Below are 19,138 nucleotides of genomic sequence, written 5' to 3' on the forward strand. Positions count from 1 at the left end.
AGGTTTAAACAAAATGAATAGACATGGAAAAAAGGACAAGCTGTGGAGCGTTCGAATGTTGATTTCGAACTTAAAGGGATAGTGCACCCAAAACTGAAAATTCAGCCATTATCTACTCACCCATATGCCGAGGGAGGCTCAGGTGAAGTTTTAGAGTCCTCACATCACTTGCAGAGATCCAAGGGGAGAGGAGGTAGCAGCACAACTCCACCTAATGGAGGCTGACGGCGCCCCAGATTCAAACGTCCAAAAACACATAATTGAAACCACAAAATGTCTCCATACTGCTCGTCCGTAGTGATCCAAGTGGTTTTATGTCGGGGCTTCAGGACACTTGGATCACTACGGACGGGCAGTATGGAGATATTTTGAAAAAGCTTTAAACTCTTCTGTTCGGTTAAAATAATAATACAGTTAAATGAGGCAGAACCAGCTTTGTGAAATGATGAATATTATTAATAGTAGTGCTGAGTTGAATGGAGGGTCCTGGTGTTGTTAAAGAGTAAATATAATGCATATAGTTTTGCATCTGACAGTAGCAGTTACGAGCTGATGGTAATAATACAGTAGCAACAGTAATGACACAGTTCTGGTCATTTAAACACAGCTTATGAGCTGACCATTAATTTAGGATAAGCTCAAGCTAAAGGCAGCGGAGACAATCAGGAAGCATTTGTGAGGTGTTTATCAGGTGTAGCTGGGAGAGACAGACAGACAGACGAAGATGAGGGGATGAATGGACGAATGGACAGACAGGCAGACAGACAGACACATAAACATACACAGGGATTATCCTTTGTGTAATCCTCAGTGTGAGGGTCAGAGTGCAGTGTAAAGGGACAGGCATGTTCAAAATTTTCACACCAATAATGTGTGAGTGTGTAGACATGCGCATGTGTGTGTTTATCACTACGGGTAAATGAAAACGCAGTCACAGTGTGTATCAGTGTGTTTACCAGTCGTTATGTGAGTGTGTGTTTACATGTGCGTAGAATCCGTTTATGTGTGTTTGCTATATCTGTGTGTATGCATGTGTCATTGCGTGACAGATGGACAGATCGTACAAGAGAACAGCACAGATTAGGATTCTGCACTGTGTGTGTGTGTGTGTGTGTGTGGTTATTTCAAAACCAAACCAGGGCTCAGTGACTGTCATCTGTTGGAGTGTAGAGGAATACTCTGAAAAGCTGTGAGCTTGTTGCGTCACTGTTCAGTGTTTGGGGTGTCCCAGTGCGATCTGCTGGATTGGATTTTTAATTCATTAGTTTGAGCTGAGTGACGGCTCATAGATTTACACTGTTTCAGTGCTCAGTTAACTGGAACCTGTTGGACTCAGTGTACTCCAGCTGTCGGAAACAAGCAGTGTAGCTCAATTAAAACATGAACACACAGTTGTCGATCATTTGAACTCATTTCATATGCACATTCACAGTAAGTGTTTATGTTGTTTATAATACTAATTTCCCTGATGTTTAAAGGGAAGTTTAAACTTGGACTAGACGCCTAGTCAGCAAGAGGGGTCTGTGTTCGAACCCACTTCTGTGCTAAGTTTGCATGTTCTCCCCATGTCAGCGTGGGTTTCCTCCAGGTGCTCTGACATGTTCTCCCCGTGTCAGTGTGGGTTTCCTCCAGGTGCTCCAGCTTCCTCCCACAGTCCAAAGACATACAGGTTAATTGGTGACTCTAAATTGTCCGTAGGTGTGAATGTGAGTGTGAATGGTTGTCTGTCTCTATGTGTCAGCCCTGTGATAGTCTGGTGACCAGGCTCCAGCACACCTGTGATCCTGTACCAGGAAGTGAATGAAATGATTAGACGACCAGTCTAAAAGTAAGAAAACCCTCAGAAAACTGTCAAAATTGAGCACAGTTTAATCTATAAGGTTTAACATTGTCTGACAAATAAGTAGGTGTATTATAAGAGCCAAATGAAATTGTTAATCACATTTTTTAAAAACCAAATTGCTGCCTAGATGTGCGGCACTTTGCTCCGTGCATAATGAACGTTGCACATTACCCATTATATTACATTAACAGATCACTAGAGAAACGTTATCAAGCAATATTTATATATTTAGTATTTACCATCTTGACTTATCTTCATTCAAAAACACACACTCACATAGTACTGCCTTCCTACACGGGTGTGCATGCAAATTGACACACACACACACACACACCCATTCGTCCAGGCTTGTTGGGATCTCTCGTGCTCTCAAAAGCATCTCTATGCCACCCAGCTGCCATGAGTGCGTGTGAAGCTCAGACATACCTTCCTTGGTAAACGGCCACAGACAGCTGCAGACTTGTACCTGTCGAATGCACATGGCTTCATCCATTGAGTATGAGAGCGCACGTGTGTGATTGTGTGTGTGAAAGAGAGGGGCAGATGTTGATGATCAGTGCCACTGATTAGCTGTTCATGTTGATCCAAACTCCTCCACTTTTCCTCCATGTATCTCAATATTAAGTTTGACAGCCTAGTATTTCTGGTGTCAACTAGTGAGGGTAGCTACAACTATTACTGCTATTAAAACAAAGGTTTACAGGTAGACTGCAACAAGAACCCAAACAGGGTGTTCTACTAAGAAACCTTATATATCACAATGGTTTCATCTAGAACCCACCCAGGAAATAGTAACTGACTACATTACTAGTAGAGCTCTCTTCCAGTAACCATGGTTTTAGTTTAATGGGTTAGCTGTGGCCAAGGGAACCACATCCAGCAGCTTTGGGTTACATGAGGTTTCTAAAGAGCCAAGACTGATATGGTCCAGAGCAACCCACAGCACTCATGGTTCACAATCATGCTTTTAGAGGGGGGATATTTTACTACTGCCTCCACTGTTTCAGTGGTGCAGTAGGGTTGGGAACCGAAACTGCCACTCAAAATTAGAACCGAATACAAAATTCCAAGTACGGAGTACCTGTTATTTAAAAAAACAAAAACAAAAAAAGAGTGATGAATGATGGCAGAATTAACACAAATTTATTTTATTAAGGGGTTTCCAGATATATACAATAAAAATAAAGCTTGACACATGGATAAATATTTGAATGTATGCAACAATCAACAGTTCAACAATCCTTGAAGAACTCTTTCATCCAAAATGGTTCTTTGGATAAAAAGGGTTTTTAGTGGAACCCTCAGTCTTACAAAGAGCCCTTAAAAAGGGTCCTTGAGGAGCAAACAGCTCTGGGTGGAACAGCGAGGATGAGCTGAGGGAGGAGTAAAGTAGCTACCGTACTTCCTGTCGGCCCGGCTTGTAATATCTGCTGTAAATCTGATGTGGTTTGAAATGGGTTTAGGCACGGTCATAATCTCTATTGTCACTTCCACGCTCGTCCACTAATCTGTATTTTTGGCCGTGGTAATCTCTCGTCTCCATGGGGATTTATTGTTGTAGTCCGTGAATGTCGTTGCCATGGAAACCAGTTCCTCCTGTCCCCGTCCTGCCCCCCGTTCTGCCCTTTCAGAGCGAGGTGGGCGTGGATGTGTGTGTTTTTCTTGTTATGCTGAGACTTGTCATGTCAGCTTTTATCAGATGGTGAAAGAGCACCAATGTGAAACCACTGAAGCCAGAAAGATAACTCCATCTTTTCTCTCCATTTCTTGACTTTTGCACTCAAGTCCCGTGCCTATAAAATTTTATCTCTCGACCACAGGCCAGGTCAGGAAGTTGTTGTTACTATGACGACAACCACTAAAAGCCATACAGGCACCAATCAAGTAGTAAACGGGAGAGCTTTAGTGTTTGTATTAGTGCAGTGTGCTGTTTGTGACAGGGTGAGCAGTAAAAAAAGGGTAAATGTGGAAATGAGGACATGGTCCACTGGGATTTTTAGTCAAAACTGAAAAATCTGGTGGGCGAAATGTCTTAATGTTTTCTTTCCTTAGAAAAATACAGTTGCAAAATATTGCCAAGAATCTGAGGCAGTGGCTCAGTGTTGTAGAGACTGTCCATGCTAGTGTCCATTAGTAGTCTGGCAGAGTAGGCATGGACAGTAGATGTGGTCTTTCCTCTCTCATTTCTCCTTCATCCATCCATCTTTCACCTCTCTCCATCTCTCTTTCTCCATCACTCCCCTTGCCTCGGCTCTGCTCTTCTCTTTCACACACTTCCTCTTCACCATCTCCACCCCCACCCTCTCGCTTTCTGCCCTTGTTTCTCTGAGCGTCAGTCCCGAGGGAAGCAGACTTCGAGCTCAGAGGGAGAGACGAGAGAGGATGGAAGAGAGAAAATGGCAACGATGGTTTGTAGGGCAGGCTTTTTGCTAAGAGGTGGGAGGTGAAGGAAAGACAGATAACAGGCAAAAAGACAGAAAAAGAGCAAAAGAAAGTGAGAAGAACAAATAGAAGGGAAACAGGAGGTGAAGAGCGTTGCAGAGGAAAAGAGAGCAACAGAAGCAGCTAAAGGTAAGGCCGTTAGTTCAACCATTCATTCAACCATTCATTTGAAAAATACTAACAGGTGTTGAAAGGCTAGATTAAGTGTCTGTGTAGGGCAGCAATAAAATCTGGAACTGTTTACTGAGGTAAAGGTTAAAGGGTCCCATCAGTGTCGTTGCCTCCCCCCGTGTAGGTTAATTTTTCATCTTTGCTGTGACAGTCATGTGTTCATCGAATACTTCCAGCAAGTGGAATTTGTGTCAAGAAAACATCATAATCTGATTGGAGTTAAGCAAATAATACGATTAAAGAATGCTAACTAGAACTAAAATAAATACTGATAAGCTGCTTTCAAGAGTAGCCAGCGAATATGTAAGCTCATAGATGATGATAAGATGAGGAAATGAGTTGGGTTGATATACTAAATGAGAGAAACAGCTGGAGTAAGAGATCAGTGTTGTTGAATCAGAAGAAACTTGTACACAAACACAGAGATACCTCGTCTCAATCTGCAGGCTTTTCTCTGCCTGTTTGGACCACTGGGTTACTTGAACGCAGCTAATTGCCTGTGAAATAGTCGGATAAAACGTTTAACAACACACACGTCGAGCAGTACTTGCCTCTAGATTATGGATGTCAATGGATAGCCTAACTGTTAATCGGTAAACTGCCGAGAGTAATTTTTACCAGTTACAGCTTGTTGGTATTTGACAATTACATATGGAATTCTAAGGACATATGCTGCGTTCGTTTTGTACTCGGAGGTCGGAAGTCAGAATGACGTCACCTCCGAGTTGACAACAGTTTTTGCATTCTAGTTGAGGATGGTGGACAAGTCGGAAAAAAACATGGACGCCCACAAGAAAGCCTTTGTTGCCCTTGCACTTTGGGAGTATAGACAGCTTCAAAACCATCGTGCACTCCAACTGATGAACGCCGCAGATGAGGCTGACCTGATGTAAAACAAATAAGATAAAATTGCTATAAACAGTAGTTTAGCAGAGTGTTTACTCACTATGTGACCGGCAAACATCTTGAATTCGTAAGTCGGGGTTGATGTGGTTGCTCCGAGTTGGAAATCCGATGTCAGGGTGCGTTCGAGTTTAAACTTCCGACTGGGAACTGGGAATTTCCGACCTCCGAGTACAAAATGAATGCACCAATAAAGCACACCTGAATAGGCCTTGGTAATACTTTGATATTATACCAATATCTCGAGATTTTTGAAATCATAATGTATCGAGAGTGTTGTGTTTTCCTGGTTTTAAAGGCTAAATTACAGTAAAACAGTGTAATTCTCCAACTAGGGATGTTAATATTTTTTTATTCTACAGGTTAATTTTCTACTCTTACGTTTACTGCACTGTGCACCATCTGGGTCTGGTGGGAGCTAGCTATTGGTGCAGCTCATTCGGCGATTACCGCTAGTATCACAGTGTCAACCCAAGAGCGTTGCCATGGAAACATAGTGTGCAGCCTCTGGTCTTACCCCAGGTTGCTCCGTCGAGTATCGGCTCAATTTTTAGCTGTAAGCCCCTTTTAGTATTGTCACTAATAATTATCACTGTTAGCTCTATTTGCGCAGTTAGCAGCGTCAACACAGCTAGTGGTGCTAATGTAGTTAACAATGCTTAAGGGGTTTTAGGGTTCAAAGATGACTTCTCACCTGGGCAATGTAGGGGAGAGTGGCGGGTGGCTACCATGTTTCCTCAGCATCAAGGTCCTGGTGGGGGGGTGGCATTACTAAAGGTAATCGCAGAGTAAGCGTCGCTGCTACCTAACTCCAGAAAAAATTGCCCTACTTATTCTACCTAACTCTTCCTCGGATTGGCTTACCCTGACATTCTTATCCTAACCGTAACCAATCCTACTCATCTTGCCGAAACCAACCCAACCAACAAAGGCAACAAGTATTAGCCAGTCATAGGGAGGGTAGGATGGGTCATTCCTTGGTTATCCTGGGATTTGCGAATTTGCTCGCAAAGGCTAACGTCAGCTACCCAGTGGAGACCAGAGGTGGTCACTGTATTTCTGCAGCAATGCTGTTCAGCAACTGGTTGGGAATTGGTTGGGACAGCGTTACCAGCGATTATCACTGACTGAGTGGCCGAGCTAGTTACCTCCTGCCCAGCTGGTGAGCAGTGCAGAGCAGCTAGCTAACTAGTGGAGACCAGAGGGTGGGCAGTGGGCACTATGTTTCCTCATGTTAATGTGACAAGCTGGCTGGCTGTTAGCAAAGCCAACAGGAGATAAAATGAAAGGCAAGACAGTTCAGTCACAAAGTGTTAAAATTTTAGACCTATAAATGGATAGCCTTTGAAATGCGGTTAACTTCGTTCCGGCGAGTAAAAGGAAAGGCCTCCTGTATGTCAGGTCATTTTGCATTCTTAAAACTTACCAGTTAGATATTGGTTAATGGGTGTCGGGCTATCGAAAACAAAACTAACCAAAACTGACAACCCTACTCTAGAAAGATGTGAAGAGACTTTCTTGAAGGAACAAAAATTAAAAAACACATAACATCTGACAGAAGTTCAACTACTTTCATACAGGACATGAATTTAAGAATACAGTACTGTGTTGAATGCCAACTCCCTAACATTGACTTACATTAGATACTATACAGATGTTTTTACTGCCGTAAACCATTCAGTGTGTGCATATGTGTCTATATGAAGAGAGGCTGTAATAATGTCACTGGTATTGTTTATATGGACTGTGGGAAGAAGAGAGACAGAGGAGGGGTTTAGGGGGAGATAATGCGAGTGGAGGGGAATTGAAAGGGGGCCCGGAAGAAAGGGATTGAGAGAGGAGAGAGAGATGAGTGAAAAAGAGAAAGAGGCACCCCGGGCTGGAGAGTAGAAGATAGAAAGAGACGGAAAGAGAGGCGAGGGTGAGTTAGAAAGTTGTGAGAGAGGTAGAACAAGGTTCCTGGTGTAGTGAGAGAGGGGCCGGTTTAAAGCAGGCCTAAGAGGCCGTGACGAACATCTTGCAAAAAAACGCTGCACTCTGATGCCAACTCACACAAACACACACATAGATACACTGCTGGCTGGTCCATTGAGAAACACAGTGTGTCAGAGGAGTGGGAACTGCAGTGAGTAGGTAGTAACAGACCTGCTTTGATGACTCTACTTAAGGGTTCGGAGAATGACGGAGCAGATTGAACCAAATCCATCGTCTCGCATGCGGGGACAAAAATATGCTCAAGTTGATTTAAAATGTATTTGGGTCCCCTGCGCAGATGGCAGCCTGCACACTTCAAACATCTCACAAATGGTTGCACATTTAAAACCCTGTGTAACAGTGTCATCGTGCCTGCACTGTACACAGCTACACTTTCGTCAGTGCCAAGGTGGATTTAATTTAGCAGGGCCATTAAGAATCATCCTACTTGAGTCATGAATGTCAGCAGCACTCGAGGTGGAAAAAAATAAGTGTCAGTACTCCTTTTAGTCACGTTGGCATGTGTGTCCGGGGGGTGGGCGGCGGCGGCGGGGGGTTGGTTGGCCGGTAAACCAATAGAGTCGTTTTATGAGTCGGTTCAGTAGTGGCAGGTGAATAAGATGAACTGGGTCACTTAAAAGAACTGATGATTTCAATGGTAGCTGCAGGTGGTTTTGCTGATGCTAGCGTTACATCAACAGGAGTGGCACTAACATTAGCTTGCTGCTGCTAGCGTGCATTTAGCATGATATAATTTGACTTTCAAAGCTCTGTTGCATCGTTTTATGACTTAGTGTGTGTTCTCTTTGTGTTGTCCTCGGAGTCAGACCAACTGTACTGTAATGTAGCATTACTCAGACTAGCAGGCAGGTAAGAACGGGAACAGGTGAGCGTACCGTAGTAGCCCCTGGGTAGCCTGTGTACTGCCCCCAGTGTCCCCTGGGTGATGCAGTTTATTAAAGGGGCTATTATGAATTGCATCTGAATTGAACATGGAGAGAGCAGAAAAGATCCAGGCAGCTTGTGAGAAGTTCGGGTTTTCAAGATAAAGTCACGGTACACCAAAGAGTAAAATGTAGATGGCCATGTTTCCCACACATTAATTTATTTTTGGTGGCTTGCCATGATATCAACATTTGCTGCTACATGTTTATTTTCTATTTCTGGAGCTGGACCATTAGATCGGAACGCTCTTGGAATTCAGAGCACCACACTTTTATAATGCAGAGCATGGGCAGCTGACAGAGCAGGAGAACACCACGTGCCACGAACGTGAAACTTAACCGTTGATTAATACATGTAGAAATAAAGCTCTCTATTTCATAGACAAACTGTGCTCTAATTTTAGTGTTGTCCATCATGTTTCCAGCCTACTTTAGATGAAACTGGCTGCTTTTCCATTAAAAACCGTTCAACCCGTGGTCCAACACCAGCTCTAAAAGTTTGCTTTCACTCTCCTCTGCAGCGACTGCTCCTCTAATCCATCAGTCCGATCACCTCTGCTTGAACCAACCACAAACTCAATGGCTGATAAATTCTCTACCCTGCGACTCAAACTTGACAAACTGCTGCCGAGGGGAAAAAAAACCTCCTGCACTGCATTCACAGAACAGCAAAACCCTTGGAAGTCAGAGTGGACGCTGCGTACCACTGACTCACTTTGCGCACTGAATGTCTGTTCAAAAATGTGTAGGTTACGTAAAGATACTCTATCGGATAAGTAAAACGTTGACCCGCTGGTGGCGCTAGATGGAAAGTCAGAGGATCACCAAAGCCCTTACGTTTCATCCTCAGAGGATCATAAATGACTGCAGCACATTTCTTGGTCACACACAGTGTTATCTTGCCTCTCTGACATTTGCACACACCTACATACACACCTCTCTCTCCATCCATCTCCCCTCCTCCCCTCCCTGCCTCATTAGGCGATCATGCGTAAGGAGACCTGTTCTATTTTTACTCCTGCCCAGTCCCTACACACCACTGCTGCACTGTGTGTGTGTGTGTGTCCTCTCTTATTGAAGGTGGCAGGGCAGAAAAGAGAAAGCCAAAGAACTGGTAAGATGGTCAGAAAGTAAAATGCAGGCGACGTAATGAATAATAGAGTTAGAGGGAAAGAGACGTAGTGTGAGCAAAACATACCGAGAAAGACTGAATCAGAAGCACAACGGATGACAGTGACTTAATGTTGTATAAATCATGTTTAACCCTCAGCCTGAAGCTGCATGTGTAGAGACACCGGACCAAAACAAACTGTGCACGTAGGTAGACACTCTGAGTGGCCAGGTTTGCACACTCTGACCTCGCCTCATCATCGCCTCAAGACCAATGTCACGGTCATCTAGTGTTATAAGCAAATTAGTGTCATGCTGAATAACTATGTCTGTTGCTGTAATAGGGCGTGTGTGGACAGCGCTGCCAGAGAAATTTGGGTTGAAGAGTGTGTGTGTGTGTGTGTGTGTGTGTGTTGACCACAGCTGCGGGTAAAACCAATGACTCAGATATTAAGAATTGAGTAATTTCCCCTTTTTCTTTGTGTGTGTGTGTGTGTGTGTGTGGATGTGAAACTCCTTATAACAGCTGTTAACCCAGATGAAACTCATCGTGTGACATAATGACATCCTCAGCTCTGTGTTTTTGTGTTTTTGTTTGAGCCTTGGACGACTGCAATCTAAGATCTAATGTTTCAAACAGCCATGAGCTCATGTGCTGAAAGCTGTGAGCCAAGAATCAGAATCAGATAACTTATATAACCCTAATATATTTCATTTGTGTTTTACATTCCATACATGACATGAATTAAGGACCCAATAGCTTTTTTATTTCCAGAGATATTTTCTCTGTCTTCCTCCCACTGTGAAGGGAAAAACCATCAGATCGCGTGACTCATTTATAAAAGATACTCCAGACTAAAATTCAAGTTGCGTGCCATGAAAGATTTATGTTTGTGCCAAATTCAGTGGGGCGGTGTGATTTTTCTCCAGCTCTCTGTGATGAAAACAAAATACTATTGTTCTTCCATGTATGAATACCAAAGAATATAATTTAATACTTTTTGAAAAATGTTGGCTTATCCTTTAATCTTCAAGAAATACGCCTTTAATAAAATCTATGTGTCATATTCATAATGAAAATAGTTTCTTGGAATAGTTTTGTCACTGTTGTCATGAAATTAGTGTGTTTATGCAGTTTTTTAAATGTGGGACAGAGACGAAGAGCTACTTCCATGTTTCAGATGATACGTCATGTTTGTAGTCGACCAATGAAGATGAGTTTACATATCACCTTGGGTTCGTCCTTCACCTTCTCAAAATGATCCCACACTTTGGATTTCCTGCCCGACATGTTATTAACTAGCCTGTGGAATAACCGCAGGTACCAGCCCTGGAGATTAACCTGACGAGGACACTTCCTGTGTCTGTCCTTTCAAAGTAAAGTCACACATGCTCCAGTCATATAGGTTTGGATTTATTTTGACAACATGCATCTCCTAATAGAGTTTCACTTTTTCTTTTTCCCGTGACTAAATGACCAGTGAAATCTTGCTGACTAATGACCTCTCTGGTCGACCAACATGTGGTCGACTATCAGCAGGCAGCCCTACATTTGTGTGTCCACTCGCATGCCATATTTCCATCACTGTTAATCAGAGCCGATTGGAGCTGGAGCTGATAAATAGCCATGACGACTGCAGAGTCATTAGTCCTGGAAGTGATTGCCAACTCTAACCTTTCCCATTAAACAAAAGCCAGATGATAGTGGGCGTTGTTGGGGTTTTTGTAAAGTGGGAAAAGGGCTTATTTGATTCCTCGGATTAAATCTAACGCTCTTCCATTGCTCTCCTTCCTCGCTCTGCAGGTTGACGTGTTACCATGACAACAGAAGCGGGCTCTGAGACAGAGGTGAAGGAGAAAGCAGAGGAGTCAGCCGCTCAGCCAGAGCAGTCGGAGAAGCCCGCAGAAGAAACCAAGGAAGTAACCAACGCTGAGGGAGAGGAGAAGAAGGAAGAGAAGGAGAAAGAGGGGAAAGAGGGGAAGGGAATAGCTCGCTACCTGCCAACATGGCTTAAGAAGCAGAAGTCTCAGAGCCAGGTAAAATTCTTATTATAGGCTCACTAGATTGTCATTGCTGATAATTATTTTGGTCGGGTTTTTAATGGCTGTCGCTTCTTTCCTTGACCCACAAAGACCTCCCCAACTAAGGAGGTCCCACCCGCAGAGGAAGCTGTTAGCAAGGTGACACAGGAAGAGGACGGGCCTGCCCCAGAGGTGAACGGTCACGCAGAGGAAGTAGAAGAGAAGGAGGCAGTCAAGTCGGAGGAAGTCAAGGAAAAAGAAGCTGAGTCTCAATCCACCACCAGTGCAGACACTGAGGTACTGGTCACACACAGCGTAACTTCTCTCCACACCCCACTGGTACACATACTGGAAGATAAAGTAGACAGTGGGTCTGCCATTAGTCTGCTTGTATATTCACGTGCAGGTTCACAAATGATGATGATGTCAGTTTGTTTGAGGTGTGAACCTTCTTTATGTATTCTCTTATTAAACAAAGGCAAGGTAGCTCCATTAGTTCAGCACATTTCCTGCACCAGGGCGAGTCAGTGTGCTTTACAGGGTTAAAAAATTACAGCAAACGCAAAAGTTTTACAGTTAAAAAGGGCAAAAATACAGGCAAGTGATACAAGAGATAGAAAATTTGAAAGTGAACAAAGGTAGTTTAAATTAAGTGAAAATAAAAACATAACAGAACACAGCAAATGCTCCTGTATTTAGATGCACAATTACAACACTCATATTTAAATGAAGGCAATTTAAAAGCTAAACTAAGATGATATTTAAGCCAGTACTAGGTACAGTAGGCAGTGTGAAACAGGAACATTGTTAGTTTTGACTTAAGAGTGGTCAGAGTCGGGGCTCGTCAGATAACATCTGTCCTGGGTTATTCCAGGTCTGTGTTGCATAATAACAAATATGCTTTGATATGAGTTTTAAGATTATAAGGAGAGAGACGGACAAGAGCAAGATAACATGTGTAAGCATGAGATCTTCAGTTAACTGTGGCTACTGACAAAGGATTTTTAAATATACAGATAGTATCAGGTGGTGGCCGGACAAAGATAGTATGTACTGCTGATTGCTAAAAGCTGCTTGGTTACATCAGCATATGCTGATGTTGTTATCGTTGGTGGTGAGACAGAGAGTAAGGAAGAAAAACAAAGCACAAGCTGCACCGAGTTAAAGTCAGTTACAGCCAAAATAGCCTGTAATTGTGTTTATAGTCATGATCTTATTAATTTTTTATGCCAAGTAATATGTTTTTCTTGCAGCCCAGTAGCATACGTTTTAGGGTGCTTTCACACCTGCCCTGTTTGGTTTAGTTTTGTCAAACTCAAGTTAATTTGCCCCCTCAGTGTGGTTCATTTGTGCAGGTGTGAACACACCAAAACGAGATCTTCTTGAAGAGGTGGTCTCAGTCCGGTTCCAAAGGAACTCTGGTGCGGTTGGTTTGTGGTGAGAAGGTGTTGCGACCTGGATGTGAAGCAACTGCAGTCACATGACACATTGTTTGGGTTAAACATGAGCATGTTACAGTCCTGGAGGATTATTAATGTGCACCTCCTCCTGTACTGCCTTAATATGCACATTCAGCACATCCAATGCATCAAAACATTGTTTTCTAGTTGGAGCCGCGTTTGCCTCGTTTTCAAACTGTATGCTTTGACTAAAATGAACAATGACAGCAATATAGTCCACGATGAGCAGCGCTAAAATCAACCTGCGTAGTTGTCCCTCCATTGTGACATTAGAAAGTGTCCCATTTATCTTGCAAGTGTACTCTTCTTCAACGTTTGCTTTACTTCCTGGATTTTTCCCACATGGAAATTCTGACCAATCAAGAGCAGCTTTCTCACACAAGGCATTTGATCTGGTCCTCTTGTAAATGCTGCCGTGAGAACACCAACCAACTCTAGGCAATTATACAACTTTGGAACAACATGAGTCCCTGATTCAGACCAGAGGAGACCACTCTAGGGCTGACAGCAGCCTTAAGATTAGGTAACGCTCTGCGGACCAGGGTTTAGGAACCTCTGAACTTAGAGTTTTCACAAACTGGTGCTTACAAGACTTGAACTTGCAGTTCCTCTAATGGCCACTTTAGGTTGTCTTTGGAAGCAGTTCAGTCCCCATAGACCCACATGTTACAACGCTCAGATTAACAGCAGATATAAACATGTTACCAGCCTGCTACAAAAATCAGTTTTGGTCTCAGAAGCTAATTCACCCGTAAATGACAACTGTACAGGAGGTGAATCTTTATACAACTCACCTGTTTACATTTTATCAAGGCTTAAATTTGGGCGTAATTGTTGGTGCAGCCGTTTTTTTGCAGCCACGGTTTCTCTGTCAGATCCACCTCTCGCTGCTCGACAGCTCCACCCTCTTGTTTACATTTGGTCACTCCTGGCTTCAAAAATCCAAGATGGCGATGACCACAGTGCCGAACAGGAGTCCACCAACTGATTGTTGGCATCACGGTGGCTACATCTATTATTTTTGTGCACTCTATGACAAAGTGTTAAAACAACAGCTTGTGGTTTTAAGGGCGGTCAGTGCTGGACTATTTCTTGGCTGTGCACGGTTAATTCCTGAAGTGAGTAAACATGAATGTAGCATCGACCTACTCATCTGACTCTCCGCAAGAAAGGGGAATAAGAGAATGTCCCAAAATGCAAACTGTTTCTTAAACATCATCATTTAAGTTGGAAGAGAAGCATCACTGCCAGTTAAAGCATCCTGTAGTAGTTTGGATCAAGATACTGCTCTTTAAAAGACTTTGTTTTGTTGTTTACTCTGATTAAACAACAGGCAAAACTTGTCAACAACCAGCCTTGTCTTCTTACAGTGAGCTGGTGAAAAGTGTTTTGCCTAAACAAATGTCCAAATGTGTGAGTCAGCCACATATTGTTTTGGACACACGTACTTCACGACTCATGTTTGCATCAAACAGGAAACTGAGGGATGAGAGGTGAGATAATCAGATAGCATCTTTCACAATGCTCAAATATTGTAAAGGCACAGTGACACGATTCACAGCGGTGCACGCAGACTGCTTAAAAACTGCTGCTCAGCCGAGAGGCAGAGAGAGACACACACACACACACACACACACACACACACACACACACACACACACACACAACTATTCTCCCTCATACACATGCACACACATAAACTGTTCCATCCAGTGATCACATTAAGCCACCCAGGCCCACCCAGTGACATCAACATTTCAGTAATCAGGCCAGAAGAAACGCCTGCAGTTTCTAAGAGCAAATTCAGACTAGAGGGGGAATACAAAAGGACAGAGAGAACACAGTCTTCTCTCTTTCTCACTTTGGACAGTCAGATTTTAGGAGATTTCCTTCGCTGCTGAACATGTAATGACTTTTTCAACAGCATCATAAGGTTTTACCTGACGGCCACGGCAGGGATCCCTGTGTGTATCTGTGGTTTGACATATTTTTCCTCCTTCTTCTCTTGCACCTCTCAAATGTCCTCAGCCTGCCAAAGAGGAGAAAGTGGAAGAGACTGCTGAGAAAAGTCCTGAAGAGGCAACCGTGACAACAGAGGGAGAGGGAGCAGAGGAGCAGAAGAAGGAGCAGGAAGAAAAGGTGGAAGGTGAAGAAGAGGGGGGAGGAGGAGGAGGACAGACCTCGATTTTCCAGTCTCCTCTGCGTCTGGTGAGGAAGAACAAGATGAAGCTGGTGGTGTGTCACGTGACCCTCCTGGACGGGACCGACTTCTCCTGCGAGGTCGAGGTAAGACTTTGACAGAAACTTGAACATGGGTGTGGAGGGGAGACGATGGGCGGAGGGTGAACAATGAGTTCTGTGGAAGTATCTGCAGATGTGTCTCAGATGATATTCAAATTGGATCATTTAAAAGGTCATGGATGCAGCTCATTTGAGAATTACAAGAACATTTATTTTCTTTTTGTGTCTGAATGCATTTTGATGACGCTCCAGCGTTCCAGTGTTCTGACGTGCCGCTGCAAATTGTTAAAGCAGCCGTCCCACATCTGTTCAGTTACAATAAGTGGATGGAGATTACGTCTGTTCTGATCACATGGGATCAAACCAATGTGTTGTGGTTGGTCTGTACAAAATTGCAGAATGTGTTAGAACACGGAGAATGTTTGTAGCTTTCCTCTTGAATGTTTTCCTGGGAAAGTTTGATGGTGCAAGACAAAATAGTCCCTGTGATCATCAGCATGTTTGTACCTGATGTGGCCACTTCAGTGTACGATGACGTTGATGGTAAAATCAACAAGTTGTTGGCGTTTTGAAGGAGGGATGTTTTAAAGGGGAACTAATGTTGTTTTCAACCTGGGCCCTATGTTCAGATCTGCTTTTGTCTAAATGAGTGATAGGATGTTCAATATGTGACATTTCTCCAGTATGAAGCTAGGGCTGACCTGCCTGCAGCCCGTGAGCATGCGCTATATTAAATAATAGGGCACTCAGACAGCGTCAAACAACGTCAAAATACGTCCACTAAAAGTGCATTTTTTTCACACAGATAGGCTCGGATTGTTAGTATAATTATCTGACAACATAACGGAAAGGAGAAATGAACGTGTGTGTTTACCTTTAGCTGGATTCAGACATGTTCCTCTGCCTGTTGCTGCTCCCTCTCTCTCCTCGTCCGCTCGTCAGTTTCAATGAGCTCTGCGTCCGTGTACGTCCATGTTCAAATAAATACGGGCGCTCATCACATTCAAATGGCTCATCCAGATCCAGTTGGTCAAAATCGGGTATCTGTGTGAAAAAAATGCACTTATGGTGGACGTATTTTGACGTTGTTTGACGCTGTCTGAGTGCCCTATTATTTAATATAGCGCGCGCTCACGGGCTGCAGGCAGGTCAGCCCTAGCTTCATACTGGAGACATGTCACATATTGAACATCCTATCACTCATTTAGACAAAAGCAGATCGGAAAATAGGGCCCAGGTTGAAAAAAACATTAGTTCCCCTTTAACTAGCTATTACAATACAAGACAGACATTGTCCTTCTTATGCTCTAATACTAGTAGGGCTGTAATGGCTCCTGTATTTGGAGCAAACTGTCATGGTTCAGTGCATGCAGAAAACACGTAGGTAGATGCAGGTAGCATGGAGCTAAAGTTCATAAGCTCGAGCTCTGCCCAGAAGCTTTTAGTTGTACATTGTGCAACGTTTGCTGAGGTTAGCACATCAAGCTGATTGGTGTTCGACTCCATCACACTATGACGAGTGCAAATGAAACGCTGGAGCTGAAAGACCCCCCTGAAGGTCCCTCGTCAGCTACAACAGCAACAGAAAGAGAGTTGTGTATAAGACGATTACAATGAGTTGGCGTTGCTCCACCATTGCAGGAGATGTGAATGGAAACACATCCAACATGCTAACGCACATTCGACTGTATCACCCAGATGTGCTGATCACTAGGATGATAAATGTTTGGGTGCTTCGAATGTTTAAACAAAGCCAAGCTGAGGCTAATTAAGACACTTAATGCCCAAGGTTTATTTTTGTGTTGTCTATGCATTGTAGGGCTGCAGCTAGTGGTTATTTTCATCGTCGAATAATCTGCTGATTATTTTCTTGATGAACTGATCAGTTGTTTAATCTGTAAAATGTCAATAAAATGGTGCAGAGTGTTGATCAGTGCTTCCCAAAGCCCAAGATGACGTCGTCAAATGTCTAGTTTTGTTCACAACCCAGAGATATTTAGTTTATTTTCACAGAGGCATAATGAGACCAGAAAATATTCACGTTTAAAAAGCTGGAATTCATAAAGAGCTACTCAGACCAATTATTCAGTCATCAAATTAGTTGGTGATTGGTTTAATAGTTGACAACTAATGGATTAATAGTTGCAGCTCTGATGTATTTTGTATTTTCAGTTACATGACGTAAGAAATGCTTTTCTGACCTTTTGCCTGGTGTGACCTGTTGCCTTTTGGGAAAGTGTTTGTTCAGTGTTCGTTTTTCATCAAAGTAGCCAGAGGGAAATGTGTTACCTCACATCCCAGTGAGACGCTTTTGTCTCTTTGACAGTTTACCAAACTCGCACCAAACCATGACATTTGTGTATCCTTACACCCCTAATTACTAGTCATGTAGGCCACACGTGAGTGCCAGTGTGTCAGTGATGTAATTGCTAATAGGATCAGCTCTTGTGTGTGTGTGTGTGTGTGTGTGTGTGTGTGTGTGTGTGTGTGTGTGTGAGTCAGAAAGTTAAATACCCCCCACACTCATGCCCAAAGTGCAATTATGGCAGAAGCGCCCACTCACATTGTTTGGGGCGTGGTTTAGGGGATAAATGCAGAGCAAAGCAGAGCACGCTACAGGGGCTTGTCTGGTGACCAGCACACACACACACACACACACACGTACACACACAGAAACCTGGCAGATTACGGGGGTCTCACAAGATTAGTTTTCTGCATCTGTTACTCCCAAACAAGCACGTGGCCTGGACCCCTCTACACACACTTAAACATACTCACACAGACGCTCACAGCGTCACATGCTCGTGTCACAGGCTCTCTTGCTACTGTTTGTCAGCAGTAGTTTGAGCTGGGCAGATTTTTGGTTTAATTAATTTGTCATTATGACACAATCTGGCAAATTAAAAAGCATCTTACATCAGCAACCTGTGCTGACAGTGTCACGGCGCTAAATCCAATTTGTATTGCAGTAAGTAATATGACAACGTGATTGATATAATATTATGTTTGTTTATAAATGGACTAACGGAAGCTCCAGTGTCTGACAGGCCGTGTGCAATTTCCTGCAGAGCCGAGGCTGGCAACATGAAGGAGATCAAATTTCAGTCGAGATGGAAGGGGCAAGATGTGCTTGATGCATATTGTGTTTTCTTTATTAGAAACTTTTGGGGTGAGGAGACGAGAAGACTCTCAGGACCTTTTCATACCACCTGTTTAAGGTGTGTATGTCATAGGAGTGGGAATCTCAAGGCACCACGCGATTCTATTTCATTATGATTCAGAGGATAACAATTCGACAATAAAACGATAATGCGCCTCTTTTGTTCTGTCAACATCATGTCATGAAAAACATTTACATGTTCGATTATTGACATTTGTCTACATTGCGATGCATCTAAGAATGGATTCCCCACCCAACCATAGTACGCCGTGCTGTTAATCTGCCTCACCGTGTTGTATAAAACGTGCAAACACAGAATGGCGGGCGTTGTTGCTCTGCCCTTAAGATGACAGCAGAGGTAGTTACCAGGCCCCTCGGTAGTGAGCTGACTTTGAAAACATTTTTCTTAGTAGCCAAGCAGTGGAATTACATCTGTCAAGTGTTGCCATGTGGCCCAGAAATACTTCCATGGACTTGGAGAAAGAGACAGCATCATAATCCCCCGAAATGACTTGTTTGGTTATCAGAATGTGATCCACTCGGTTCGATAACATGTCCAGAAGAGCTGTACAATGAAACGATTTTATCCCCATTCCAGCATGTGGAGTGCTAAACCGGAAGTAGCCGGCTCCGTTGGCAGCAGTCTCTCGTGCGGCTGCTTTATGAGCCACACGGTGTGGAAGCAGTGCCGATAATGTCTGAGTCATCTGGGTAATTTTATGTTTGGGAATTGAACTTTTTTTGGCTTCACGTACCACTGAGCAACTTTCATAGAAATGAACGAGGTGCTGTCTCCGACACTGTATCCAGTTCTCTTTATATATTCATGGTAGGAACAGAGCCGAGTCGCATTATGTTCAACTTGGGA

General features: G+C 43.4%; 2 protein-coding genes across 11 annotated transcripts in view; one reads left to right on the forward strand and one right to left on the reverse strand.

Moving 5' to 3' along the window:
- Positions 1-19,138, reverse strand: part of LOC125896593 (NACHT, LRR and PYD domains-containing protein 12-like) — a 451,585-nt gene that overhangs the window by 425,428 nt on the left and 7,019 nt on the right. The window lies entirely within an intron of this gene.
- epb41l2 (erythrocyte membrane protein band 4.1 like 2) overlaps positions 1-19,138 on the forward strand; it is a 92,910-nt gene that overhangs the window by 21,919 nt on the left and 51,853 nt on the right. For 9 of the 10 annotated variants that reach the window (XM_049589268.1, XM_049589266.1, XM_049589274.1 and 6 more), the window contains exons 2-4: positions 11,192-11,424; positions 11,521-11,706; positions 14,898-15,155. In XM_049589268.1, coding sequence (XP_049445225.1) covers positions 11,206-11,424; positions 11,521-11,706; positions 14,898-15,155 — 663 coding nt within the window. In that variant the 5' untranslated portion in view covers positions 11,192-11,205. Of the gene's footprint in view, positions 1-4,173; positions 4,415-11,191; positions 11,425-11,520; positions 11,707-14,897; positions 15,156-19,138 lie in introns of those variants that run through there. The other variant, XM_049589267.1, reaches the window with a different exon arrangement.

The sequence above is a fragment of the Epinephelus fuscoguttatus genome, linkage group LG11 (genome assembly GCF_011397635.1).
Source record: "Epinephelus fuscoguttatus linkage group LG11, E.fuscoguttatus.final_Chr_v1".
Taxonomy (NCBI): Eukaryota; Metazoa; Chordata; class Actinopteri; order Perciformes; family Serranidae; genus Epinephelus; species Epinephelus fuscoguttatus.